This window comes from Felis catus, chromosome D2 (genome assembly GCF_018350175.1).
Source record: "Felis catus isolate Fca126 chromosome D2, F.catus_Fca126_mat1.0, whole genome shotgun sequence".
Lineage (NCBI taxonomy): Eukaryota > Metazoa > Chordata > Mammalia > Carnivora > Felidae > Felis > Felis catus.
Window position 1 is genome coordinate 84,555,988 of NC_058378.1, and position 24,623 is coordinate 84,580,610.

At 53.0% G+C, this 24,623-nt stretch overlaps 1 protein-coding gene across 17 annotated transcripts in view; it reads left to right on the forward strand.

Moving 5' to 3' along the window:
- MGMT (O-6-methylguanine-DNA methyltransferase) overlaps positions 1–24,623 on the forward strand; it is a 298,692-nt gene that overhangs the window by 55,735 nt on the left and 218,334 nt on the right. For 14 of the 17 annotated variants that reach the window (XM_045040847.1, XM_045040853.1, XM_045040850.1 and 11 more), the window contains one exon: positions 11,215–11,351. In XM_045040847.1, coding sequence (XP_044896782.1) covers positions 11,227–11,351 — 125 coding nt within the window. In that variant the 5' untranslated portion in view covers positions 11,215–11,226. Of the gene's footprint in view, positions 1–9,557; positions 9,700–11,214; positions 11,352–24,623 lie in introns of those variants that run through there. The other 3 variants (XM_045040848.1, XM_045040842.1, XM_045040844.1) reach the window with 2 other exon arrangements.

Genomic DNA, 24,623 nt, shown 5'->3' on the forward strand with positions numbered 1-24,623 from the left:
TTTCGGTAAATGTATGATGACACAGTTTCCCCCATTATAGCATCCTGTATGGTAGTCTCCCTGGTCCCCAAATCCTCAGTGCTCTGCCTGTTCATCCCTGCTCCCGGCCCCTGCACCTGATCCTTTTACTGACTGCATAGTTGTGCCTTTTCCGGATTGCCACATACTTGGAATCACACAGTATGCAGACTTTTCAGATGGTATATGGACTCCTGGTTGCTTCTGAGTTTTGACACTTACGAATAAAGCTGTAAACATCGGGTGCAGGTTTTTGTGTGGACGTGGAGTGATATTTCTGCACAACCTTTGGATCTATTCTGAGTCTGACACACCAGATGGCCGGGCCCAAGTTTTCTCTTGGCAAAACCATTCCAACCTCATCCAGCCCTTTTTGGTTGTTAGCAAATTATAAACTGAGCCCCTACTTGGGCTGTCTTCTGCTGCATGTAGCCTAGCAAGGTGCCCCCGGGGAGGCCTCGGCAGAGGCCTGAGCGGGTCGGAGCTGCTGGCCTGGCCTCCTGGCCCGCAGCTTCCTCCTCAGCGTCTGCACCTGCGGGGGATGGGTTCCAGCCCATCCACTGCCCCCCTGCCTGCACAGCGAGCTCTGTTATGAGGTGATCCTCATACGGTAGAAAGTACTTGCTCCCTTCCAGGGCTTTGACACGTGTGTTTTTCTTTTTTTTTTTTTTTTTTTTACATTTTTTTATGTTTATTCATTTTTGAAAGACAGAGACAGTGCACAAGCAGGGGTGGGGCGGAGAGAGAGGGGGACACAGAATCTGAAGCAGGCTCCAGGCTCTGAGCTGTCAGCACAGAGCCCGACATGGGGCTTGAACTCACGAACCGTGAGATCATGACCTGAGCCGAAGTCGGACGCTCAACTGACTGAGCCACCCAGGCGCCCCATGTTTTTCAAATTAAGACAGTCCCCTTCACCCGATCATCAGGTGGGCTGATCTCGAGTCCTGAGGACAGAAGGTGCTTCCCACCCGCTTTTTCTTATTTTCTGTTCAGGAGGGAGATTATGAAATTAGTCATCGTTTCGTGGTGGCTTTGTTGGTGTCGCAAGGCAGCGAGACACGGTCTCTCCCCTTTTCGAGGGCGTCCCCAGAGCACCGGCTGGGCTCCCACTTCCCGCCTGCAGCTGATGGGCACCCGGGCCCAGCTGGGGTGCCCCAGGAAGGCCTGCACCCCGCTGTCTGCATGGACTCTGTGGCCCGATGTCCAACAGAAGCAAATGTCTGGGTACTTGGTTTGAAAACGGTGTCTGAGAAGGCAGGTGGTTTCTTCTAGCTCTTTTTCTGGCATTTTCCTTGCACGGGAGGGTGCTGCTGGAAGGGGTTAAACGTGGAAGGGGGGACTGCGGAGGTGGTTCTGGAAGTCAGGGTCTAGACCCACACAGTGCGTCTGGAAGACGACAAGTGAAGGAGAGGCAAGACCGTTTCTGTCCCCAGGCTCCTTGCATTTCCTGCAGTGGAAACCTGGCCTCTGGCACCAGCCGCTTAATGCAGAACATTAAACGCCATTCATGTTGAAAGGGGATGAAACGAAATTCGCTTCCCTTTTTCAGAGGTCTCCAAATAGCCATGAAAAATCGTTTTTTCCTGCCACCAATTAACATCAGCTCTCGTGGCTTTAGGTGGCTGTTGCAAGCAGGACGCGGGGAGCTGGCCCCCGAGCCCGCGGGCTGCCACAGACTTTGGGCCTCATGCGAGTGGGGAGTGGGAAGCCCGCCGCCGTCTGGTCCTCCAGAGGCCCGAGTGTGGCCTGTGGTGTCGGCAGAAGACTCGGGCTGGTCTGCGGGGCCGTGAGACGCCGTGGGACAGCGGGAAGCGGTGCTCTCGCTGGGCTCCCCGGGAACCACTTACTTGAGCAGCCAGTTGTGGGAGCTGCTGACAGGTCCTGGAGTCCCGACTGCAGACCCCCCAGACTTTGGGTTCCATGTTGTGCCGTCAGGCACGCTGGAAAGTGACAGTGGCGCTTTCTCCCTCCCCGTGCCGCAGGGGGTTTATTCCTGCAGGTGCCTGCTGGCCTCTTCGGGAAGAAAGGCCTGAGCATCGCTGTCTCTCCGGCCCTGTGTCATGCACCTGAAGCCCCTGCCTGGGAGTGGGAGGTGGTTGGGTTTTTCTGTCTGTCCGTCCTCGTTGGGGCTGGGGAAGCAGCTGCACTGCAGACAGCAAGGCCTTTGTCCACCCCAGATGTTCTCGGGGTTGTCAGGGATAGCCTGTGCCCTCCCGCTCCTGTCCCCTACTCCTCCCCATGGCTCCCAGGGCTGCTGCAGCAGGTGTCTCTCAAACACAGGCCTCTCCCTCCAGGGCGCCCCCTTTGGTTCCCTGAATGCCCCGGATTCCCTGTGGCACTGGGCCCTCCACGGGCAGACCTGCCTGCCATAGTCTCTCCCTGCTGATGCCCCAAGATTGTCTGCTCTCTCATGTCAGCACCTCCTCCAGGAAGCCTTCCTGGTCTCCTCACGCCATCAGAGCCCCAGCCATGGATTCTTAACTAATTCCGGAGTTCCCCCTTCTGGGTCCTTCAGGCATGATGGAATGACTCGTGTAACCAGTTCACTTATTCAGCAGGTACTCGCTGAGCACCCACAGTATTCTGGCCGCTATTGTGAGTGCTGTGGAGCCTGTAAGCCACTCCAGCCGGAAGAGAGGAGGAATTCCTGAGAACGCCACCTTGCGACAAGCAGGACTTCCTTTCTCTCACGCGAGACGGAGTGTGGCAGTGCGGTGGGTGCGGCCGCTGCGGTGGCATCACAGCCAGGGCGCTCCAGTCGGCTTTTCCTTCATGTTCCAGGCGGCTGCCACCGCTCCAGCCTGCACATACGCCAGGTCAAGGAAGGAAGAAAGGGAAGGAGGTGGTGCCTGCCACTTTTGCTGTTGTTGTTGTTGTTTTTTAATGAAAAGTTCAGCAGACTTCTTACTCGTTGGCCAGCATTATCACCTAACATTCGCTACCTGTGCTGGAGCTTACGTTCTAGTGAAGGCAACACAGGGCACACAAGCAAAACACATCTCATGTAATTGCATGTGACATCGGTGTTGTAAATAGAAGGGATGGAGGATGTAGACTGTTTTGGGAAGATTTCTCTGAGAAGGTGATGTGTGAGTAGGCTTATGAGTTAAGTGACAGAAAGGCCGCTGTGCCAGCATGTTAGGAAGAGATGTTTTAGGGAGCTTCAGCAGCGGGTACAAAGGCCCTGAGGCACAAGTGAGGTCTGAGTGTTTAAACAGCAGCAGAAACAGAGTGAAATCAGGGGCCCTGGTCAGAGATGAGGGCAGGCAGGCAGGGAGGGCACCAGCATGTGTAGGGCTGGTCAGGTCACATTTTTAGGGATTTATGATGTGAAAGAAGGGGTAAGATCTGGTTTGCTTTTGTGTGCGTGCATTTTATTGAACCCATTTTTAATCCAAAAACTCTCATGCCTCAAGAGTTTTTATTTTACTCAGAAAAGCATTAACAGTCCCTTGTTTTACACAGATGAGATTGAGGCCATGATAATTTTAGAACATTTGCTGTTGTCATTTGTCTTGGTCATGTGGGATTTTAACACAGTGTTTTCTCCTTATAAAAGGAACTCGTTTACTGTGAACTCAGAACATGCAGGTAACAGAAAAAATGTTTTAAATTGTTTTATCCATATTGGTTTTTAAAAACAGACTTTATTTTGGAGTAATTTTAGATTTATACAAAAGCTGTGGCACAGATGGCCCAGCATGCGTGAGTTGACTTTTGTGGTGCTTTCCCCCAGTAGGCCCTTTTTGTCTTGTTGAATTTCCAGCACCTTCTCCTAGCGACTGATGCATCAGGGGCATGTTTGTTGGTTTTTGCTCGCTGGTTAGTGCTGTCGCCATGTGCTGGCTGGGCTCCCATCCGTCCTCAGCGACTCCGAATCTCTCTCCCACCCATTCCTTACACACCTGCTAGAGGAAGCTTCCAAATGGGCAAACCGGGTGGCGTCTCCCCCGTCTAATCTTCTAGGGCCCCTCGGGGCAAGGCCAGGCTCATCCATTGGCCTCACGGGCTGTGCAGCCCCGGCTTGCTGTGGCACCTGCCTCCTCGCCCGCTCCTGGCCCCTCCGTGCCGTGCTCGCCTCGGCCGCTGTCCCCCCGGGCGTCTCGCCTGCCTGTCTCCTGTTATGAGCCAGCCCTCCACGTGGATGTCGTTTCCTCCAAAAATTCTTCCTCCTCACCTGTCCCCCCACTGGCATGGCCTCCCTGTAGTCCTGAGGGGCTGGCCTGGCCCTGGACTTGGTGCCCGAGCATCTTGTCTCGCTGCCAACCAGCGAGTGTCTTCACGGGGCCTTGTTCCTTTCTTGGCTCGCTTCTCGGGGTCAGGCGCCTGGCCCTGTCTGGGTTGGTCTCTGGAGCGCGGGGCATTGGCTGTGTGAGGGTGTGGGACGGGAGCTGTCGTGCTCACACGGCTCGGAATCCCGTCGGCTCCTTTGTGCTGCCTGCTCCTGGCCGGCCCCGTGTGTGTCTGGCATTGTCGCTTTCCAGGCGGTACCTCCCCCCAGCCCGTGTTGGGACGCGCTGACTCCCCGACGCGTTCGCCGACTATTGAAGCCTCTTCTTGCTGTCCCCCTGGTGTCGGCGACGCCCCACCCAGCCTGCGAGCCTCCCTCCGCCCTCTACGGGCTCTGCCTGACTTGTAATGCACCCGTGCTGTGTCACACTTGCTGTCCGCCTGGGGCTCCCCGTCCACGCACTGCCCGCCACGCCACACGGCCCAGCGCTGCTGTCCGGGGACATGTTATCCGTGACGTGGTAGGCTGCTCTAGGACATCGGCTAGTTTTTACTTTTGCTGGTGGAAGGACTCTGCGCATGCGTGCCTGTTGTCTACAGGAGAGAAAGCAGGGCTCCCTTTCTGGCAGGTTCATATAAAATGCTGTTAAAATTTGCTGCTTTTGCTCTTTTGGCAACGTAGTAGGCGGTGGGTTGTGGTGATTCTCTCTGACTAGCCGCGGTTCTGCTAACGGGCTTAGGTAAACCCAGCAGCGCCAGAGAAAATACAGCCCCACCAGGCCTCGCCCAGGACCTGGGCCTGGGTACCAGGCCTTAGTCCTAGGGAAGGCAGGTCTGGAATCCTGGCGTTCAGGAAACTGAAGTGGGATTTGGTTTCTCTTCTGTTAACCGATAACAGAGTCTCAGGAGCAAACCGCTGAGACCTCACGCAACCCCGTGACTGGCTGATTGGTTGTGGCCCCAGGTGACCCCAGCCGCTCACCCATAACTCTGATTTCAACTCCCCAGTTATTGCCACTACAGACTGGTTGCCCTTTTTTGGTTCTTGCCATGATTTGGAAAGAGCATCCCCTGCTCTGTGAGTGACACATGGTGTTCTGTGCCCTCAGGCGATAGTGTGGTTCCTCCAAGCCTGTCCTCACCTGATGAGGGTGGACTGCTCTTCGTGTGTGACGTTAGACCAGGCGGGCCAGGGTTGGCACCACGTTGCCGGGCGTGGGGTGCATGTTGGTGTTGGTACAGCGGTGGGCAGGCCAATCTTCAGGGTCCTTTGTGTCCCATTCAGAAATGCGGTTCTCGGGGTGCCTGGGCAATATTTGGTTCAGAGACCACCATTGCAGCCCTAACCCTGCATTCGAGGCCAACAGTCTCCAAGTCCAGCCACCCTTAACTGACTGTGGTCGGAGTCTGGCCACCAGGGTGAGGCCTTATAACATGCCATGTCCTTTTACCAAGGAGTGAGCAGGACCCAGGTCTCCAGAGACCATTTCTCCATGTGGTGGAGACGGGAGAGGCAAGCCTCATGCCTGTGGCCATCTGTCAGTTTCACCACCCTGGCCTAACCTTCTCCCGACCCCCGTGTGCATACTCAGATGGGTCTCCCCCTTGTGCCTTGCGGTAGGGGTGCGAGTTGGCTGTGTCCTGTGCACAGGGAGGCCCTTCCCCACAGGAGCAGTGGTCCAGTGGCCCGTTCACCATCTTCCCTGTGTTCTGCAGGCCACGGAACAGCCCAGCGAGGGTGGTGGAATCAGCACTGTCGTTGCTGTTTTATTGGTGAGAAAATTGAGTCCTGGGAAGGAAGATGGGCAACTAGTGTTCCATCCTTCTCCTGCTTGGAACGCGTGCCAGAGTGAGTTTGTGCGTGGTGCTGGGTCCACACTCTGGGCTGTGAATTGGGACGCGTGCCAGCGTGAGCTTGTGTGTGGTGCTGGGTCCACACACTGGGCCGTGAATTGGGACACGTGCCAGCGTGAGCTTGTGTGTGGTGCTGGGTCCACACACTGGGCCGTGAATTGGGACGCGTGCCAGCGTGAACTTGTGTGTGGTGCTGGGTCCACACTCCGGGCCGTGAATTGGGACGCGTGCCAGCCTTGAGCTTGTGCGTGGTGCTGGGTCCACACTCCGGGCCGTGAATTGGGACGCGTGCCAGTGTGAACTTGTGCGTGGTGCTGGGTCCACACACTGGGTTGTGAATTGGGGCACATGCCAGTGTGAACTTGTACGTGGTGCTGGGCCCACACTCAGGGATGTGAATTGGGATGTGTGCCAGTGTGAGCTTGTGCGTGGTGCTGGGTCCGCACACTGGGCGGTGAATTGGGACGCGTGCCAGCATGAACTTGTGTGTGGTGCTGGGTCCACACTCCGGGCCATGAATTGGGACGCATGCCAGCATTGAGCCTGTGCGTGGTGCTGGGTCCACACACTGGGTCGTGAATTGGGGCACATGCCAGTGTGAACTTGTGCGTGGTGCTGGGTCCACACACTGGGTTGTGAATTGGGGCACATGCCAGTGTGAACTTGTGCGTGGTGCTGGGCCCACACTCAGGGATGTGAATTGGGATGTGTGCCAGCGTGAGCTTGTGCGTGGTGCTGGGTCCGCACACTGGGTGGTGAATTGGGACGCGTGCCAGCATGAACTTGTGTGTGGTGCTGGGTCCACACTCCGGGCCATGAATTGGGACGCATGCCAGCATTGAGCTTGTGCGTGGTGCTGGGTCCACACACTGGGTCGTGAATTGGGGCACATGCCAGTGTGAACTTGTGCGTGGTGCTGGGTCCACACTCTGGGCCATGAATTGGGACGTGTGCCAGCGTGAACTTGTGTGTGGTGCTGGGCCCACACTCAGGGATGTGAATTGGGATGTGTGCCAGCATGAGCTTGTGCGTGGTGCTGGGTCCACACACTGGGCCGTGAATTGGGACGCGTGCCAACGTGAACTTGTGTGTGGTGCTGGGTCCACACTCTGGGCCGTGAATTGGGGCACATGCCAATGTGAACTTGTGCGTGGTGCTGAGCCACACTCTGGGCCATGAATTGGGATGCGTGCCAGCGTGAACTTGTGCCGTGGTGCTGGGTCCACACACCGGGCCGTGAATTGGGACGTGTGCCAGCGTGAGCTTGTGCGTGGTGCTGGGTCCACACACTGGGTCGTGAATTGGGACGCGTGCCAGCATGAACTTGTGCGTGGTGCTGGGTCCACACTCCAGGCCGTGAATTGGGACGCGTGCCAGTGTGAACTTGTGCGTGGTGCTGGGTCCACACTCCGGGCCGTGAATTGGGACGCGTGCCAGCGTGAACTTGTGCGTGGTGTTGGGTCCACACACTGGGCAGTGAATTGAGGGCAGATGGCACGGGGCCAGGCAGCAGGAAACTGGCAGTGGCTGCAACATCCTGTTTCCAGGGCAACGGTGGCAACGGTGCTGGCTGCGTGTCTGTAGTCCCTGTGGTCCTACAGATGTTTCCTGAGGTTCGATTCTGGCTGTGGTTGGACTGTGGCCAGTCTTGGTTCCTACAGTTGTCTGAGCTTGTTTCTCCAGCCTTCCCAGCAGTTCTGGGAGTTATGGAACAGCCTTTCAGTAAATTGCTTTTGTGCTTAAATTAGCTGCTATGAGGTTCTGACGCTTTCCATTCGGAGCCGTGCCTGGGACAGGGGCTCATGGCTTTTCATGGTCTGGATCTGAGGCCTGCGCCCAGATCTGCGAGGAAACCACTTTCAGCCTGACAGGCATGGCCTAGGTAGGAGACGTGAGTTCATGGTTAACAAAAACCAGTTTCTATGCAGGACTGCTCAGAGCTTTTAACACACTAACGTGCATGGTGAGTTTCCCAGGAGGGGATAGTGCACCCACATTTCTCTGAGTAGTCTTTAGTCTTCTAGAAGACACTGTGGGAAATGCTGTGCCAGACTCTTGGCCTGGATGGTGGAAATGCTGCTCATCTACTTCGTCTGTTTGATAAGCCTCTCGTGTATGTGATGCATCTGTCTCCAGTAGAGCCCTGACTCCTGGTAGCAGACCCCGCAGGGTGACGGGAAACATCCATAGATGTGAAGGCTCCGAGGAATGAGGGAAGGCCCCGGGGGGCTGGGAAGGGGTGGCCACCCGCTGTTTACGACGGTAAGGATTTTGGTGCTGTTGGATAAGATTTTACAGAGGAGAGCTGATGCTCTGCGTGACAGGATCGAAGGCCAAGGGCATGTGGTTAAAATGTCAACTGTGACAAGATGGTAATCCCAAATCCTTCCCGGAAGCCAAGTGTCTGCCCATGTTCCCACTAGTCCCTGTACAGGCCCTGTGGTTTAGGTGTCCTTTACCCCACAGATAAACGCACTTGTGGCAAAGTGACAGGCCGTGGTGGGAGGCCACCCCCCTGCTTCCTGCCCCTGCATGGCGAAGTGGGGATCCATGGACGTTGGGGTGGTCAAGGAGTGCGACATGTCAGAGCATCTGTGACATCGGGCGAACATCACAATCCCGTGTCCCCTCACTGGGAACTGAGAGGAGTCTATTTCAGATCCCGGTCAAGACGCACAGAAAAGTGCATGTTGAGCAGGGTGGCTCTGCAGCCCGGGGCTTAGGATGGAATCTCGGGGTGATGCTTACACACTGTGTGGTTTGGGGGTACTGCTTGACCTCATCAGGGCCATAAATGCACTTCTCCCCGTGGCTGCTGGGAAGACAGATGAGGGAGTTGGTGTGTGGCTTTAGCAGCAGGTGGAAGGATGGGGAAGGGAAGAGGTCAGGGTAGGGGTGGTGAGGCCGGCCATGTGGGGAGGTCAGGAAGAGGACGTGTGGTGGAGGGACTGCAGTATCAGGCCCCTGAGCTGCCTGGAGGGACGGCCGGCCTGCGGGTGGGGATAGGAAGGGTGCATGAGCGCGGACCTCGAGGGGCTCAGCAGACCCGGCGTGTGGAGGCCGGGGTAAGTGCTCAGGGCCACGCTGTCCCCGTCACAGCCGGGCAGCAGGAAGGCAGCCACAGCCAGCATGCAGACAGATGAGCGAGGCCACGTCCCCGCAAAACGTGATTTACGAAAGCAGGTGTCAGGCTGCCTGCGGCCTGTGGGCTGCAGTTTTCGGACCCTGCTGTAGCCCCTTTGTGTAATTGGCAGCTGATTTATTGTTCGGGGCGAGGGGCGAGGGGCGGGAAGGGGTGGGAAGGGCCCAGGTGTAACTCGGGTCCCAGGGAAGTCCTTCCTCGCATGAGAGTTGATGAGGCCTCGGGGAGAATGGGGTGGAAATGAGTGGAGCTGGCAGTGGTAGGAGCTTGATGGGGTGAGCGGGGGAGGAGAATCCCTAGGGTGAGTCCTGGGCGTGGTGGGGGTGACGATGGGCGGCAGTGACATCCCTGAAAAGCCGCGTGTGCAGGAGAGCATTTTTGCAGGGTTACGTCGCGGACAGTTCATCGGAGGTGCCTGCGGACAGAGCTGTGATCAGCAGCCCGGCCCACAGGTCAGGAGCAGCGCACGGTCTGGGTGGGGGGTGAGGCTGTCGCTGTTTCCGTGCATGGCTGGTGGCTGCCGTGGGGCCGAGCGCGGGGAAACGCTGGCATGTGAGGTCACGCGGTTTGCGGGAGGAGGGGCTGCAGGGAGGGAACAGGCTCCGGGGCCTGGGCTGGTCCCCGTTCGTGTCCCCACAGCCCACCCTTGGCTCGCATCTTCTGCCCGCAGTTGGGGTGGTTTTTATCCAATGTCAGTTTGCCCGGACCTCCTGCCTGGCTCCTTCCCACCCTCCACCGTACCTGCTCGTTCTCCCCGGCCTTTGGTCCGCTGACCGAAATGAATATCTGTCAATTAACAGGGGCAGCGCATCATAGGAGAGCTTTTATGTGTTTGTACGTTTCTCTGAAAGTAAGTGAAGTGCACGGTTGGCCCTTGAACAGCATGGGATTAGGGACGCTGACCTCCGTGCAGTCGAAAATCTGCGTGTGACTTTTGACTCCCCAAAAATTTAGCTACTAAGAGCCTACTGTTGACCTTCCTGTGAGAATATCCAGTTATCACCTTTTGTATGTTTGTATTATATACTGTGTTCTTATAAAAAAAAAAAAGTAAGCTAGGGAACGTGTTAACATCGTAAGGCAGAAAAAATACATTTATAGTTCTGGGGCGCCTGGGTGGCTCAGTGGGTTAGATGTCCGATTTGGGCTCAGGTCATGATCTCATGGTTGGTGAATTCAAGCCCCACGTCTGGCTTTGTGCTGACGGCTCGGAGCCTGGAGCCTGGAGCCTGTTTCCGATTCTGTGTCTCCTCCTCTCTCTGCCCCTCCCCCCACTGTGCGCGCGCGCGCGCGCGCTCTCTCTCTCTCTCTCTCTCTCTCTCTCTCTCTCTCTCTCTCTCTCTCAAAAATAAACGTAAAAAAAAAAAAATACATTTACAGTCCTGTATGGGAAAACCATGCACAGTGGCCCACGCAGGTCAGACCCGTGTTGTTCAGGGTCAGCAGACCCGTGTTGTTCAGGGTCAGGGTCAGCTGTGTGTGTTCTCCATGCGTGCATGGGGCTCGCTCCCAGCCAGCACAGCTTCCACTGCACAAGAGCTGTGTCCACCTTCACTCCACGATGCCTTGCTTTTAAATGTACTTTGTTCAAAATATCCCGTACCTTCAGCCTGTGTTGGTGAGAAAGTTGGTAACTGTTTTGTTGAAGCAAGGTTAGCTTGGCTCTAGGGACCCCATAGAGGGAGCTCTGGTCGTTTTCGCCTCTTCGACTGAGCCCTGGTTCAAGGTGAGGCTAGGGAGTAATTGAAGGAAGGCGTGTGTGCCGCTAGTCGGCTGCTCTAGTGGTCTTGGTAGTTTTCTGTCTCTGAAGTAAGTGCAGTACAAAGACGACGCATCCGATGATTAGGTTCCAAGAATGGGGAAGAACTTCGGAAGACGTTTGTCTTCAGTAACTGGTGCTCGTTGTGCTTTAAGAGGGACCACGCTTTTTCACGTGTACTTAATTGCTTTAAAATCATCTTTTACAGGTGCGTGGGAGAATGGACAAGACCTGTGAAATGAGCTACAAGGTGGTGGACAGCCCGCTGGGGGAGATTGAGATCTCTGCCTGTGAGCAGGGTGTGCATGAGATCAGGCTGCACGGCAGGAAGACCCCCGATGCCCGGTGAGTCCCCTGCAGTCCCCTCTCCGCGCAGTATTTGTTGAGAGTGGCACAGAAGCAGTGGGTACTGCGGCGTGGTACGGAGCCACAGACCGGCAGCCACCAACCTCAGCCTGGCCCGTGGCTGGGCCAGGACTTTGCGTCAGCAGCATCTGCTGATGTCTGTGCGTCCTCTGCCTGCAGGTAACCACAGGGGCACAGCTCTCGCTAGTGGCCCATGACGTCTAATTAACATACACGTTTACAGGGGCGCCTGGGTGGCTCAGTCCATCCAGTGTTTGACTCTTGATTGCAGCTCAGGTCATGATCCCAGGGTCATGGGATCAAGCCCCACCTCAGGCTGTGCACTGAGTGTGGAGCCTGCTCGGGATTCTCGCTCCCTCTGTCCTCCCCTACCCCCCCCCCCACCCCAGCTCGCATTCTCCTTCCCTCTCTGTCTCTAAAATAAACAAAAAAACATTTACAGAGTAGTCGATGGACTATAAGCCTTAAATATTTTGATTCTTCAACAAGTATGGGAATCTCTCTGGAAGATTGGTGACCGGGATTGGGGGGGAAATGCTTCCCTGATCTTGATGCTTTTAAATCAGGACCAGCCTTCGTTGTTCAGAGTCTGCCAGGTGAGTTTCCTGCTGAAGTCTTGGAACTGCTTGATTTGGAGCTTTCGTGGCCCCTGTGGTGTCAGACAGACGGGGGTGGGGGTGGGGGGTGAGCATGGGGGGAGCCCCCCAGCATGATGTTAGAGCGCTGCCTTTTCTAACAGGACACGTGCTTCTCTTCTGACAGATCTCCACCGTATTTCTCTTAATTGTAAAAACATAAAAAATTTAAAGCACTCCTTAACGTTTGGTTCTGAAATGTAACGTTTCCTCCATCCATCGATTGTGAGTCGTTGTATTAAAATTGCAGTTCTCGTTACTTCTGACAGAAGAGGGAAAAACCGCCCACTCCTGCTCAGTGTTTGTCTTAACCGGCTAATAAACACAATGCCAGAGAACATTAGATAAAGAAAATACATAGAAACATAAAAATTGATTTTAATGGACCCCTGTCAGAGACCGCCATAATGAGCACGGGCACGGTAATAAATACCCGTTTTCGCCTCCAGTGTCGAGATTTTTTCCTGTCGAGCTGCATGTTACAATCAATAGTACTTTTTTTTTTTTTAAGGCCCAAAAAAAAATATAAGCAAACCTTTGAACTATATGAATACACTCTTCTCTTTCTATGAAAACCATCTGGCCACGGTGCTTAGAAAATCACAGACACCAAATAATTCGTGGGGAATGTCATTTTGTCTCTTAGCATATTCACTTGCCCAATAAATCACAGAAATTTTGTGGAACTTTTTGCTTTAAGAAAAAAATCCTTGAAGTGAATTTGGGGAAGAAAATAAAACCTAGACGTTTCATTAAATGCCCACTCTGGGTGATGAGAACACAAGAGGAGGCTTAATTCTGAGCTGCTTCCTGCATCAGGATTGGGTTCAGCCTGAAGCAGTCGTCCGGATGGCTTCAGTAAGACGCTCGTGGATGAGCAGTGGAGGCTGGGTCTCATGGCTGCCTCCGGCTTTCCTCTGCCTCTCCAGGCTGTGGCCCTCATTCTGGTGCTTTGGGCTGGCCTCTGGGGTGCGAGCTGCCACGCTCCCTGTCTGGGCAGAGGAGAGAGAAAGGGACCCACCGCCCTTTCCAGAAGGAGCCCCTAGCATCCTCCTGTCACGGGGCCACCACCGGGCTGGGAGCCAGGGTAGGCGAGATTCTGTGTGTAAGGGGCAAGTGGGAAATGAGTTTTAACCAGTAGTCTGTTATACACCCACGGTTAACGTTAGGAAGGGACATTTAAAAGTTACAGATTCAAAAATTCTTTATGAATACTCAGGGTTGATAATTCTTTTTCAAGTGATAGAAAATCGAGGTGAGGTTTTGAGAAAAGTGTACAAGCCAAATGGCCACCAGCCTAAACCAAGATCTGGAACTCTCTAAACCACCTGTTCCCTTGTGCTCCCTGTGAGTCCCGGCTCCTGTTGGCATCTACCGTTCCCATTTCTGTCTTGATTAACCACTCATTCTTGAGCTTTATATAGAGTTTAGGGTATAGTCTTCTGTACTTGGATTCTTTGTTCAGCGACGTTTTGAGGGTCACCCCTGTTGTGTGTCAATTAGTAGGTCCTTCTTGGTGGTGAATGTAGTTTATTCTAGGAGTACTCCACAGTTTTATCAGGTCTCCTACTGATGGAATTTGAATTGTCCAATTTTTGGCTAGTGGGAGTAAAGTTGAAAGTTTTGTTCAAGCCTCTTTGGACCCCTTTTTGCTTCTCTGGAGTCAGCTCCAGGGTGTGGGATTGCTGGCTTGCATGGCAAATGTATGTTTAACCTCCTAAGAAACTGCCAAAACTTTTCCCAAAGTGGAACCATTTCATACTCCCTTCCATCAGAAATTGCAGGAGTTTCCATCTCTCTCTGCTCTCACTGATATGTGTTCGTTTCTAAAGTTTTAGCCATTCTAGTGGGTCTGAAACATTCTCATTCTGATTTTAACTTTCCTCATGATCTCCTCTAGCCACCTTTATCGACCACTCCTGCCTTTTCATTGTACGGCGTCTGCGTGGGTCTTCTGCCCATTTTCGATGGGCATCCTGTTTGTTTTATCATTGATTTGTGCTTCTGGTTACAAGTCCTTTATCAGATATGTGTGTTACCATATGTATTTCACAACTGGATGCTTGTTTTTATTCTAGTGCCATCTTCCAATGAGAAGTTCCTGATTTTGAGGGACTACAACTTAATGATTTTCTTAGCATTTTTTGTCTTCAAGATTTGCCTGCTGTTAATTTCTCCAGTATTTTCTGATAAATTCTTCTAAAACTTGATAATTTCAGGCTCTTATGTTTAGATCTAGGACCCATCATCTTGAACCACCTTGTTGTGGTGAAGTACTCAGTTTTTTTTTCCAGTTACTTAGTTTTCTCCTCATTTAGGAGGAGAAAACAACTTTCTAAATTGAATTCCCTTAGCACATTTGTCAAATCAATTGACTACTTGTGTGCATCCCTACGTCTGGACGTTCTGTGGTTCAGGTGATCGCTTCATCTGTCCCACACCAGAACTGTGTGGATGTGATTGCATAGCTTTGTGATAAGTCTTGAATTAAGGTAATGAGTCTTCTAACTTTTTTTTTTCCCCCTAAAGACTGTTTTGGCTTCAGTGCCTTTAAATTTCCATATTAAAGAATCAAGGTGTCTAGTATTGATTGGGATTTTGGTTGGGGGTTCATTAAATTTTTGTACCCAAATTGGGAGGGTTGACCACTTTAAAAACCTTCCAATTTATGAACATGGTTTATGTCTCCATTCATTCGACTTGTCTTTAATTTTCTTCTGTGTTCTAGTTTCCAGCATAGAGATCTCGTATGTTTTTTGTACATCTGACTTCTAAATATTTTGGTGTTCTAAATTAGTTTAAAATGGTTTTTTACTGGCTGCTGGTACATCGTTTTTTATGTTGATTTTTGATATGTTGATCTTCTGTCCTCTTACTGAATTAATAGTTGTAGGAATTGTTTTGCAGATTCCTTAGGACTTCTGCTATAGAAAGTCGGTCCTGTGACTAAAGACAACTTTCTGATCTTTATGCCTTTTATTTCCACTTTCACCACTGACTGGACCCTCTGGCGTATGGGGTAAACGTTGTGACGGTGGACATTCTTCCCCTGTTCCAGTCACGGGGGCTTCCGGTTCCCGAGCCATGGTGCTGCCCCTGTGGGTCTCATAGGTGTCTTTTCTCGGATGGAAAATACTTCCTCTACATGGTGGATTTTGTTAGTCTTTTTGTACGTGTCTCAACGTTATTATTACTACTTTTTTAAACAAGTGGTGAGGAGCACCTGGGTGGCTTAGTAGGTTAAGCGTCTGACTTCAGTTCAGGTCACGATCTCATGGTTCGTGAGTTTGAGCCCCATGTCGGGCTCTGTGCTGACGGCTCAGGGCCTGGAGCCTGCTCAGGATTCCGTGTCTCACTCTCTCTCTTTCTCTCAAAAATAAACATTAAAATACATTTTTTTTTAAACAAGTGACGAAGCCAGATTTTATACCAGTCTTGAAATGCTGGATTATACCACGTAGTTCATGATCTCCCCCTGCACGCCCCCCCCCCACCATGTTACTGGCTTAAATTTGCCATTTTTTCTAGTACTAATATGTTTACATTCATGACGGATGTTCGTCTATAATTTTCCTTTCCGTGATGCGTTTACCAGGCTTTCGCATTCAGGTTAGCCTTTCGGCACAAAGTGACTTCGTAGGTGTTTCCTCTCTTCTGAAAGCATCCTGTGTGGGATTAGTGGGGCTTCTTTTTCCAGCTGTGGATGAATTCACCTCGGATGCCATCCAGCTCTGGTGTTCCCTGTACAGAAAGACATGATTAGGATTCCTTTTGTCTACTTGAACTGGTGCTGCCCTTGCCCGCTCCGAGGGGCGGTACCTGCAGGTGAAGCGCTGTGTGCCCCTAAGGCCGTGCTCTCCAGCTCTGCTGGTGGGCAGGGGCCAAGGGGGTTTCGAGCAGAGCATCCTCACGGCCTGGGGATGCTGTTCTGCCCCTCCTCCTCAAGTGCTTGTGAGGGCTGGGGTCTTTATCTCCTCTGGAGCCATGCTGCTTTCTTCAGTAGGGAAATTGGAAGTTGACCACTGACCTCTGTCTTCAGTGAAATTTCACTTGTAATTCTGTACAAAATAGGGTTCCTGTTCCCCACGTCAGTCTGCTTACCTGTTTGTATGGCTTTATACAGTGATCTTTGGGATTTCTTGGTCTAGGTTAAATTACCTTTCCCTTCCTAAAAATACTTGAATGTAGAGTATCAGATGGGAAGGAGAGTATGATCCTAATTTTATGACTTCCTGCCAATAATATCAAGTGTGCATTAACAATTGTCACGTTTAAGAGTAACTTGCTTTTGCAAGAGCTCAATGAACTCTCCCCACACCAGCTCTGCGTGACTACAAAGCTTTGACCCCGTTATTCCCTGCAGTGTCAAAAAATCTAATGCGAAGGGGTGTTGAAAAATAAATGTTATTTGGGGGCTTGTTTAGGTTTCCCTAAAGTTGATTCCCTTTGATTCACTTGAAACATGGACCGTTCTGCCCTGGTCGCACTCACGCTGTGAGAGGAGCAGTAGCGTGTTTGGTCCCACCAGGCTGGACCTGCACGTGTCTTCCCCCTCCCTTCTCAAAGAGTCACCCTCGTGTTTCATTTTGTCCATGGAAGTCATTTTAGAAACAATACAGGAATGCAACACCGAGAAAGCTTACAGTCCAACCAAACTGAACAGTTGTAAAAATATTCTGTGTTTTTGAAAACTTAACGCATGCAGGCTGTTTTCTCTTTGTGGGGCTCTGTGGTGTTGCACACACGTGGCTTTTGATGGTGTTTCTGGCAAGTTGCCCCCTGCTAGCTCAGCGTAGAGGCTGGGTGGGAGCATGTGGCCTAGTTCGGCCTGATCCTCCTTCCAGCACTTGGCTGGCTGGCTCGTGGCTTCCCGTCACTAGGCTCACGGACGAGGGCCTGGACCCTCTACGGCAGAGCACGTCACTGCAGGGTCTCTGTTCTGTCTGGGAGGGGGGCATCCGCCCCACCGGATGCTTGGTCAGGTCTCGCCCTTTACGTGTGCCAAAGCAGTCTCTCGGTTGAAATGGTGAAGACGGGATGCCTCTGAGGTCCTCCTGAAGAGCGGCCAGACCTGTGAAGTCCTGTTGTGTGCACTCCATTTGAGCGGATGGCAGTCAGCTTCTGCGTGGATTTGCTGCTTTCCTGTTCATTTTTAAGTGTTGTAAGTAGAGGAGTGGCCTGCACGGGGACGCCGAAGGTGACGCCGGCCGGTCCCTGGCAGCCCCTCTGTGCCACGTGGCCTGCCGATCACGTCCGAGTGAATCCTGAGCATCTGCGTATCGCGAGACCCTTTCCGGGAAGTTCCTGCGTTAGTTCTCGGGTGGACCAGGCGATCCTCGTGCAGACCCTGGCCTCCCCTCCATACCATCTTCTGAGGAAGGGGAGAAGCTCTCCCCGGGATAAACACTGGAAGGAGTTTTCATCAAATGACGCTCCTTGGGATTTGCACCTATTGCACGCTCAGCCACCTCACGGCTTTCCTTCACTGGTTTGAACTGATTTGTGTTGTATGTGCTTAAACAACGTAATGATTTCATTTTACAGAGTGTTTCTTGAGGAGGTCTCTTGAGTCAAATAAGCAGATTTCTGTGCGGGGAGAGCCTCCCAGGCGGGCTTCGGCTTCATAGGAAGCGTCTTGTTCTTCAGAACAAGCGCTCGAATGCCTGGGGAGCCTGCAGCGCCTTGTCCTCGCCCCCACCGGCCCTAGAGCTGCGCGTGTGGGGCCTGTGTGCGCGGAACCTGTCCCCAGTTTCTGGGGGGGACCCTCTTGACTCGGGTGGCCGGTGACGCTCACCGTGCACACACAGCCCGGCGTTCAGGGAGCAGCCACGGGGTGGTGGGTGCCGCGCTGGGCTCAGAGCTCCTGGATGGCCACAGGTAAGGGAAGGCCACATCCCTGCCTTCTGGGGAGGCCAAGGCGAGGGGACTGTGACCAAGTGACAGACGGTGGCTCTCGGTCCTGGGCCTTCTGCCTTCACGGCGTGGGTTCCCTTGGTCACTTGGTCACCCTGCAGAGAACTGGCCGAGAAGGGCGCCCCTCTGACGGACTTGCACTTTGCTGCCACCGCTCGGGCGAGTCCTGCTCCCGGGAGTCCTCTCCCCAGAAGAGGTGTGCTGCCCTGTTTTTGGGTGAAGTTGTGTGGTTTCTGGTCTAGGAGAGAGAAAAGCAATGCACGGCTTCAGGAGTTTCGCCTTTTCTCACATTTCTGCACGGTCCCGTTTCACTGTTTGCCTTCCCGGGGTCAGGGCGGAGGGTGGGAGCAGGCAGGCTGTTGGCAGTATTTAAGCAAGCGTCCCTGGGATTCGGAGTCTTGGTTCTGGACTCGGCGAAGACAAAGCGACGTGTTACTCCTGCCAATTTTATTAGTGTTGCAGGGGGACAGAAATGGCAAAACTTGCATCCTGTGTCCGTGAGTAAGGAGCAAGCTGGCTGATTTAATTTTGAGCCTGCCACGACACTCCTGGAAGGAAGCAAAGAACTGTTGAATGACCGTTACAAATACGTGGGTTCAAAATATGCACCACACTGTCACAGTAAAAGATTTGCTTTGGAGGTTTCCAGCACTTGGAGTGTAAGCACACTTGAGAGTCAGAGCAGGAAGTCGGCTGACTTTGGAGAAAGGGGGATGTGTTACCTGTGTGGCGTGTTAAAAATCCCCTGATCTCCTGCTCTGGACAGCAAGTTTCCTGTGGGAGGCATTGGGCTCCTTCGTTCCTGACGTGACGGCAGCTTTCCCGGAGGAGCCGCCCTCCTGGCCCCTTTGTGCTGCCACGGAGAGCCCTTCCCCTTTTCCCTGAGGAGGAGACCTGGCTGGTGGCACAGTGTGGCCCAAACTCCGCATGACCCTGCTGTGCAGTCCCACGGAGGAAGGCTGTCTCTGTGTCACTTGGTGAGTGGGGGGCGCTCAGAAGTTGTAGCCAGCGCCGGGGTTTGCTTGAGCCCTAGGGTGACCCCTTCCAACCCAGATCCCTGTGCTCTCCCAGACTCTGAGAGCAGCTCTCACCCCAAGGAGGGGCCCACCCTGAGGCGCACAGGGTCTAGACGGTGCTCTCCCGTGGTTCCAGGATTTGTGGTCTTGTGGGGCCGTTTCTGATGGTCTGAGCCTGGTCCACGGCCCCTTGTCACTGTCACTGCTGAGGGTGGACAGGCCTGGACACAGCAGGCCCCTCCTGGGGTCTGGCTTGGCCCGTCCCTTCCTCACCCTGGTCACTAGGCGTAGGGGCCTCCTTGCTGGCCTCTCCGTCTGTGGCCATCCCCCTCCCACTTCTGGTCAGCTGTGGTCTGGAGAAGCCGTTCATTCACAGGCCTCTTCACATTGGGAGGAAGAGGTCAAGTAAATTGCTGGGAGAAAAACATTGGGGGTTTATGGCCACGTTGTAGCGTCTTGAAGGCCACTTCCATTTTCCTTGGGAGTCTTTTTTCCAGAACAGGTTGGGATGCCAGGAGAGGGCACTGGGTGAGTGGGGACTTTGGACAGCTGGTGCCCAGTGAGCGTGCCAACTGTCTCGGCCAGGCCTCGGGCGCTGGAGGGAGAAAACCACAGTCCAGACAGGTGCGCATCTCCTTCCCACGTGTGCTCACGAGGCCGTGCTGCTCCTGACGCCTGTCCGAAGGGCATGTGGCCACCGGTGGGGCGCGAAGCTTAGGCCACAAGGGAGCACTGGCAGCTGTGCCTTGGCCCCTGGTTTGGTGCCTTCGTCTGCACCGGTCTTGCACCTCACGGCAGCCTCCTTGTTCGTGAAGATACAGCTGTGCTGTATTTATGTACTGCCCTACATTTCTCCTATTTTGTGTTCAGGTTTTGATTTCCAGAATTTTCATTGTTTGTATATCTCCCATATTTTCTGGTATTTAAGCCGTGTGCGACTAGTGAATAATTCTCAATTTTTATCTTGAAAGTGTTCGTGCCATTTAAGCTGTAAACTCTCAAAATACACTTGGTTTGTTAAATTTATTTCCTTTAAATTGTATCAGTAATTAGATCAGCTCCTTGATATTAATGTACAGGGGAGTTCTTGCATGCTGATCACTTCAGAATTTAAATTGAGTTAAAGGTTAAATGAGTTTAATTTTTGAATTGAACTGAAGCATTGTCTTGTGTCAGATTCATCCAGAATTTTTATCTCCAGTTTCCATATCAAGTGATGGAAGTAGATCTTTCTCTGATCTTTGTAAATTTTTTATATGTTCTTCAATTGGTCACCCAATTCCCAAAACATGGGTGTGCCTGCTGTGACGGGCCCCGTGCCTTGGGGACGTGCACTGGAGACATTGCAGGAGCCAGTGTGACAGCCCCACCTGTGTGGAGCCCAAGGCCTGGGGTGGACAGGAACTGTGGTGCTGTCCCTCGACGGCTGTGGGCCTGGGCCTTAACCCCGGGTGCTGGGGTGCAGCCACGTGGGACAGAGCAAGCTGGGAGGTCCCGCAGGAGCCGGCATCCGACAGGGCAGGATGGAGACAAGGCAGAGGGATGAGGCCGGAGTGAGTTGGGTGTTGTGTTGAGATTGTTTAGGGGTTCATCCCCTCTGAATGAGGGCCAGGTGGGGGCGGGGGCGGGGGCGGAGGACAAGTTTTCTTCGAGCTGTGCGAAGCGCATTCCGTGGCGCCTTGGTCTTCTGAGACCAGCATGCTGCTCGTAACTACTCTTCGGCTTTGACTTCGGGAGCCCAGCTACACGTTGCTCACTACACGTCTGAAGCACGAATGGCTTCGTCCAGAAATGAGCCCAACGGCTTGGCTGTCCATCCCGTGCCACCCGCGATCTGTGAGGGTGTCTCAGCAGGGACAGAGAACCAAAACGGAGTGGCATTCATGCGAACTGTCCCGTGTTCTGGATTAGTCTCCTTGGAGCTTTGTGTTGGGGCCGGAGGGGGGACAGGCTGGAGGGAGAGAATGTCTTTCCCAGAAATGCGGTTCATTCAGCTCCTCTGAGAATTCTCCCGTCATCTTTTGTGGAGGAAACTTTTTCCATTTCCTTCCAGATTGGGGCACACTCGTGGTTCCAGCTCAAGGCTGTTGAGCTCCAGCTGTCTCAGCGGAGCCCTTGAGTTCTGCTTTTACCTTGTCCGGGCCCAGTGCGGTAAGCTCCCCACCCACGTGTTTGACCAGCTTGTCTCTAGTCTCACTTAGTGTTTTCCTGAGGACCCTCGTACCTGAAGCATTCCACATCCTGCCCATCTTTGCTCATCTCTCATCGCATCTGCACACGTGCATATACAGGTATTTTTTTTTTTAATTTTTTTTTCAACGTTTATTTTTGGGACAGAGAGAGACAGAGCATGAACAGGGAAGGGGCAGAGAGAGAGGGAGACACAGAATCGGAAACAGGCTCCAGGCTCTGAGCCATCAGCCCAGAGCCCGACGCGGGGCTCGAACTCACGGACCGCGAGATCGTGACCTGGCTGAAGTCGGACGCTTAACCCACTGCGCCACCCAGGCACCCCTTTTTTTTTTTTTTAATAAAGGGGCTTGCCCGCTCTGTTAAGTGCGCCTGCAGATTCCTTTACCTGGGAGAACAGTGGTCTGTCTGGATTGGCGTCTGGTCTTTGGTGTTCGCTGCAAGCACGCACGTGCGTGTGCAGGATCAGAGTTCTCGTGCGGTGATCGTTCCTGATGGAATCCGCGTTGGTACTCTTAAAGCTGCTCTTTCGGTGCCTTCTTCCAGAAAGCCAGCCTCCCTGGCCAGCGCAGGTGAAAAACGTAGAAAATGCTTTGTCTGCAGCTCTGTCCACGTGATGCTGGGAAGTGCTCCCTTCTGAGTGGGCCGCAGCCGATGCTGTGCTCCCTCTGCACGTGTCTTCTGACAGAATGTGTATCGGTCAGGCGGGGCTGGGAAGCCACTGGGTTGAGCACACCGCGTGTGGAGGTGGCATATCTTGTCCTGAAGCCGTGGTGTTGGGGCGCTGTCGTCCCTGTCCAGCTGGCTGTTGGGGGGGTGCCGCTGGGTGACAAGTCTCCGGGTGGAGAACATGCACGTTCCAGCAGTTGTCTGCCAGGTGTTGAGATAAGCAAAATGTGGAATATCAACAAGTCTAGAGGGATGCAGTTATGAGGAGAAACGTTTTAAAAACTTAGCCCATTATTAGAGGAAAATAAAAGCTTTGGGGTAGGCTGATGATTTTTTTTTTTTAACTTGGTTCCTTTCTGAAGTCAGAACATTTCCTCGTGCACAGTGTGCCCGTGCAGGTGGGTGTGTGTGCACATACATACGCATAAGTGGATTGGAGATGTTTCTGCTCTCCTCTAACATTGCTTCCTCTAAAATACATCTAGAAGTAGGGGAGATGGCTCGTCTGAGTTATTGGATCCTCAGAAGTCGCCTCCCGCAAGTAGTTGTTTCTTTTCTAAAAATCGTCTGGAAAAACACCTAGCTTTCTGATCTTTACTTCATCCAGTTCAAGACTCTGTTAGAAGAGTGATTGTATAGCTGAGCTCTGCTTTTATTAAAAAGAACTGGGCCACTTATTTCCTTCAAAGTTCCCGGTGTGTTTAAATCTTCTCTAGGTAAACAGCTTTTATTGAAAATAATATTTTGAGACTGACACCTTTCTCCCCACAAGTGGTGCTGGCAGCCTTCTGTTGCTCGCTCGTCCTGCACGAAGCCTGGGCCTCGCTTGCAACTCCCCGGTGTCGGTGGGGTGTGTGCACAGCTGGGGGCTGGGCAGGTGGTGCTGGGGCTGGGACCGGAGACAGGTCCTGGTCCCCCCCGGTTTTTTTTCTTTTGTGTGTATTTGGGGGGGGGTTGTTTTTTGTGGGGTTTTTTTGTTGTTTTTTTTTACTCTCAGGAAGTGGTGGTGAGTGGAGACGGGATCCAGCGTGGACACAGTGCACTGATGGGGGTTGGGGGGTCCAGTGTGGACAGAGTGCACTGCCGGGGGCAGGGGGGGGGGTCCAGCATGGACACAGTGCACCGACAGGGGTGGGCGGATCCAGCACGGGCACAGTGCACTCATGAGGTGGCGGGGGGGGGGGGGCAGGGGGAGTCCAGTGAAGACACAGTGGCATTATTTGGTTGGATGACTTAAACCTCAGGCCTGCAGGTGGTCGTACGGGAATAGTCTACAGCCCCTGCTCCCTGTCAAGGGGGAAAAATGGAAGCTGAGTGGAGCTTTTCTGCTTCTGTTCTCACACTGACCGCCTGTCCTCCTCCACTTGGCTCTGGGGGTTTCTGAACATTGGCTTCCACCGGTTTGCACACGGCCATAAACTACTCCTCAAGCAATTGAGTAAATGCTATTATTTCCATCAAGTGATAATTAAGAATCACCAGGGCAAACGGTTAAGATTCTAAGTGCCAAATGTTGGTATGTTCTGAACGCTTCTCTGTACGTGACTCTTGGAATTTTCCAGATCTAGAGATGGTCAGAACTCTAAGGGACTTTGGGCAGCATGCAGGCCAGCCCTGCACTTTCCTGACACACCAAAGTCCAGGGATTGGGTGCCACGCCTGGGCCTCCATGCTGCCTGGGGAGGGGACCATGACTGGAGAGGCCAGCTGGGGCTCCATCTACTCTCACAGGAGGACTTCTGGGGGACGAGCCGGCACCCAGCAGCACGTCCTCTGTGTCGTGTGCACAAGCCACAGAACCTGCCATGCTGCAGGCCATGTCTGAGGACCCGCCCTCCCTCGGTTGGTGGTGGGGGGGGTGTCTTTAGGGTCCTCTCCGAGCTTTCCAAGGCACCCGGGTGTCCCCATCTCAGGAGGAGAGCACTGAGTGGTAGTGGCAGTACCCAGGCGGACAGCCACCCAGGGCAAAAGCAGAGGCCCCTGGGCTGGTGAAGGGCATTGGTGCTGTGGACACGGGAGTCCCCCGGCTCTGATCCCACCGGGAGGGGGCGGGGCAGGAGGCAAAGGCCTGTGGCAGAGGTGGTCACTCTGTCCAGTTGCCGGTGGAAGCCTGTGTGCCACCAAGCACGGTCCTCCTCCTCACCTTTGCTGTATCTGTTTTATTTCAAAAAGGAGGCAAGTGTAGCTCTTTGGCTTTTTTTCTTATTGGGATTCATTTGTTAAATTGGCGAACGTGTTGAAGAAATGAGTGCGTGGTAGAATTTCAGTGTGCAGATGTCTAAGCGTCCTGTCTCCGTGCTGCCTGGCTTTGTCCGCCCGTGGCTTTGCCTGCCCGTTTCGTGAACTTCAGTCTTTCTTCCCTTCCCTTCATCAGGCTGGCTCTGGGGATCCCTTTTTCAAGGGATAGAAAACTCATCATGGGGTGTCTTGTTTTTTGCATCTGAGTTTCCAAGTGCTTTCCAGGTTTTTATTGCCTAAAGATTCATAGGCTGTAGACCTACTATGGCCAATTGTAAGATGCTTTCTGGAGAGGAAACAGACACCGTCACAGTTGTGTTTTTAGCCCTAATATGTGGGGGCCAGAAGCATGTTCAGGATACCTGGAGCCCCTGAACTTAAAATACAAGCAGTAAAATTTCTGAAGGTAGTTCCTCTTCTGCATCGGTTATTACGAGAGCCTTAAAATTATTTTAGCATGTGACATGTTAATAGTTTCTTTTTTCTTTTTACTTTTGGACAAATTATGTCTAAGGAAATCAGTTTACTTGTGTGAAAAGTCACGTGTTTGCGAACTCGAACAGTTTTGCTGGTCAAGCAGTCTAGAGGAT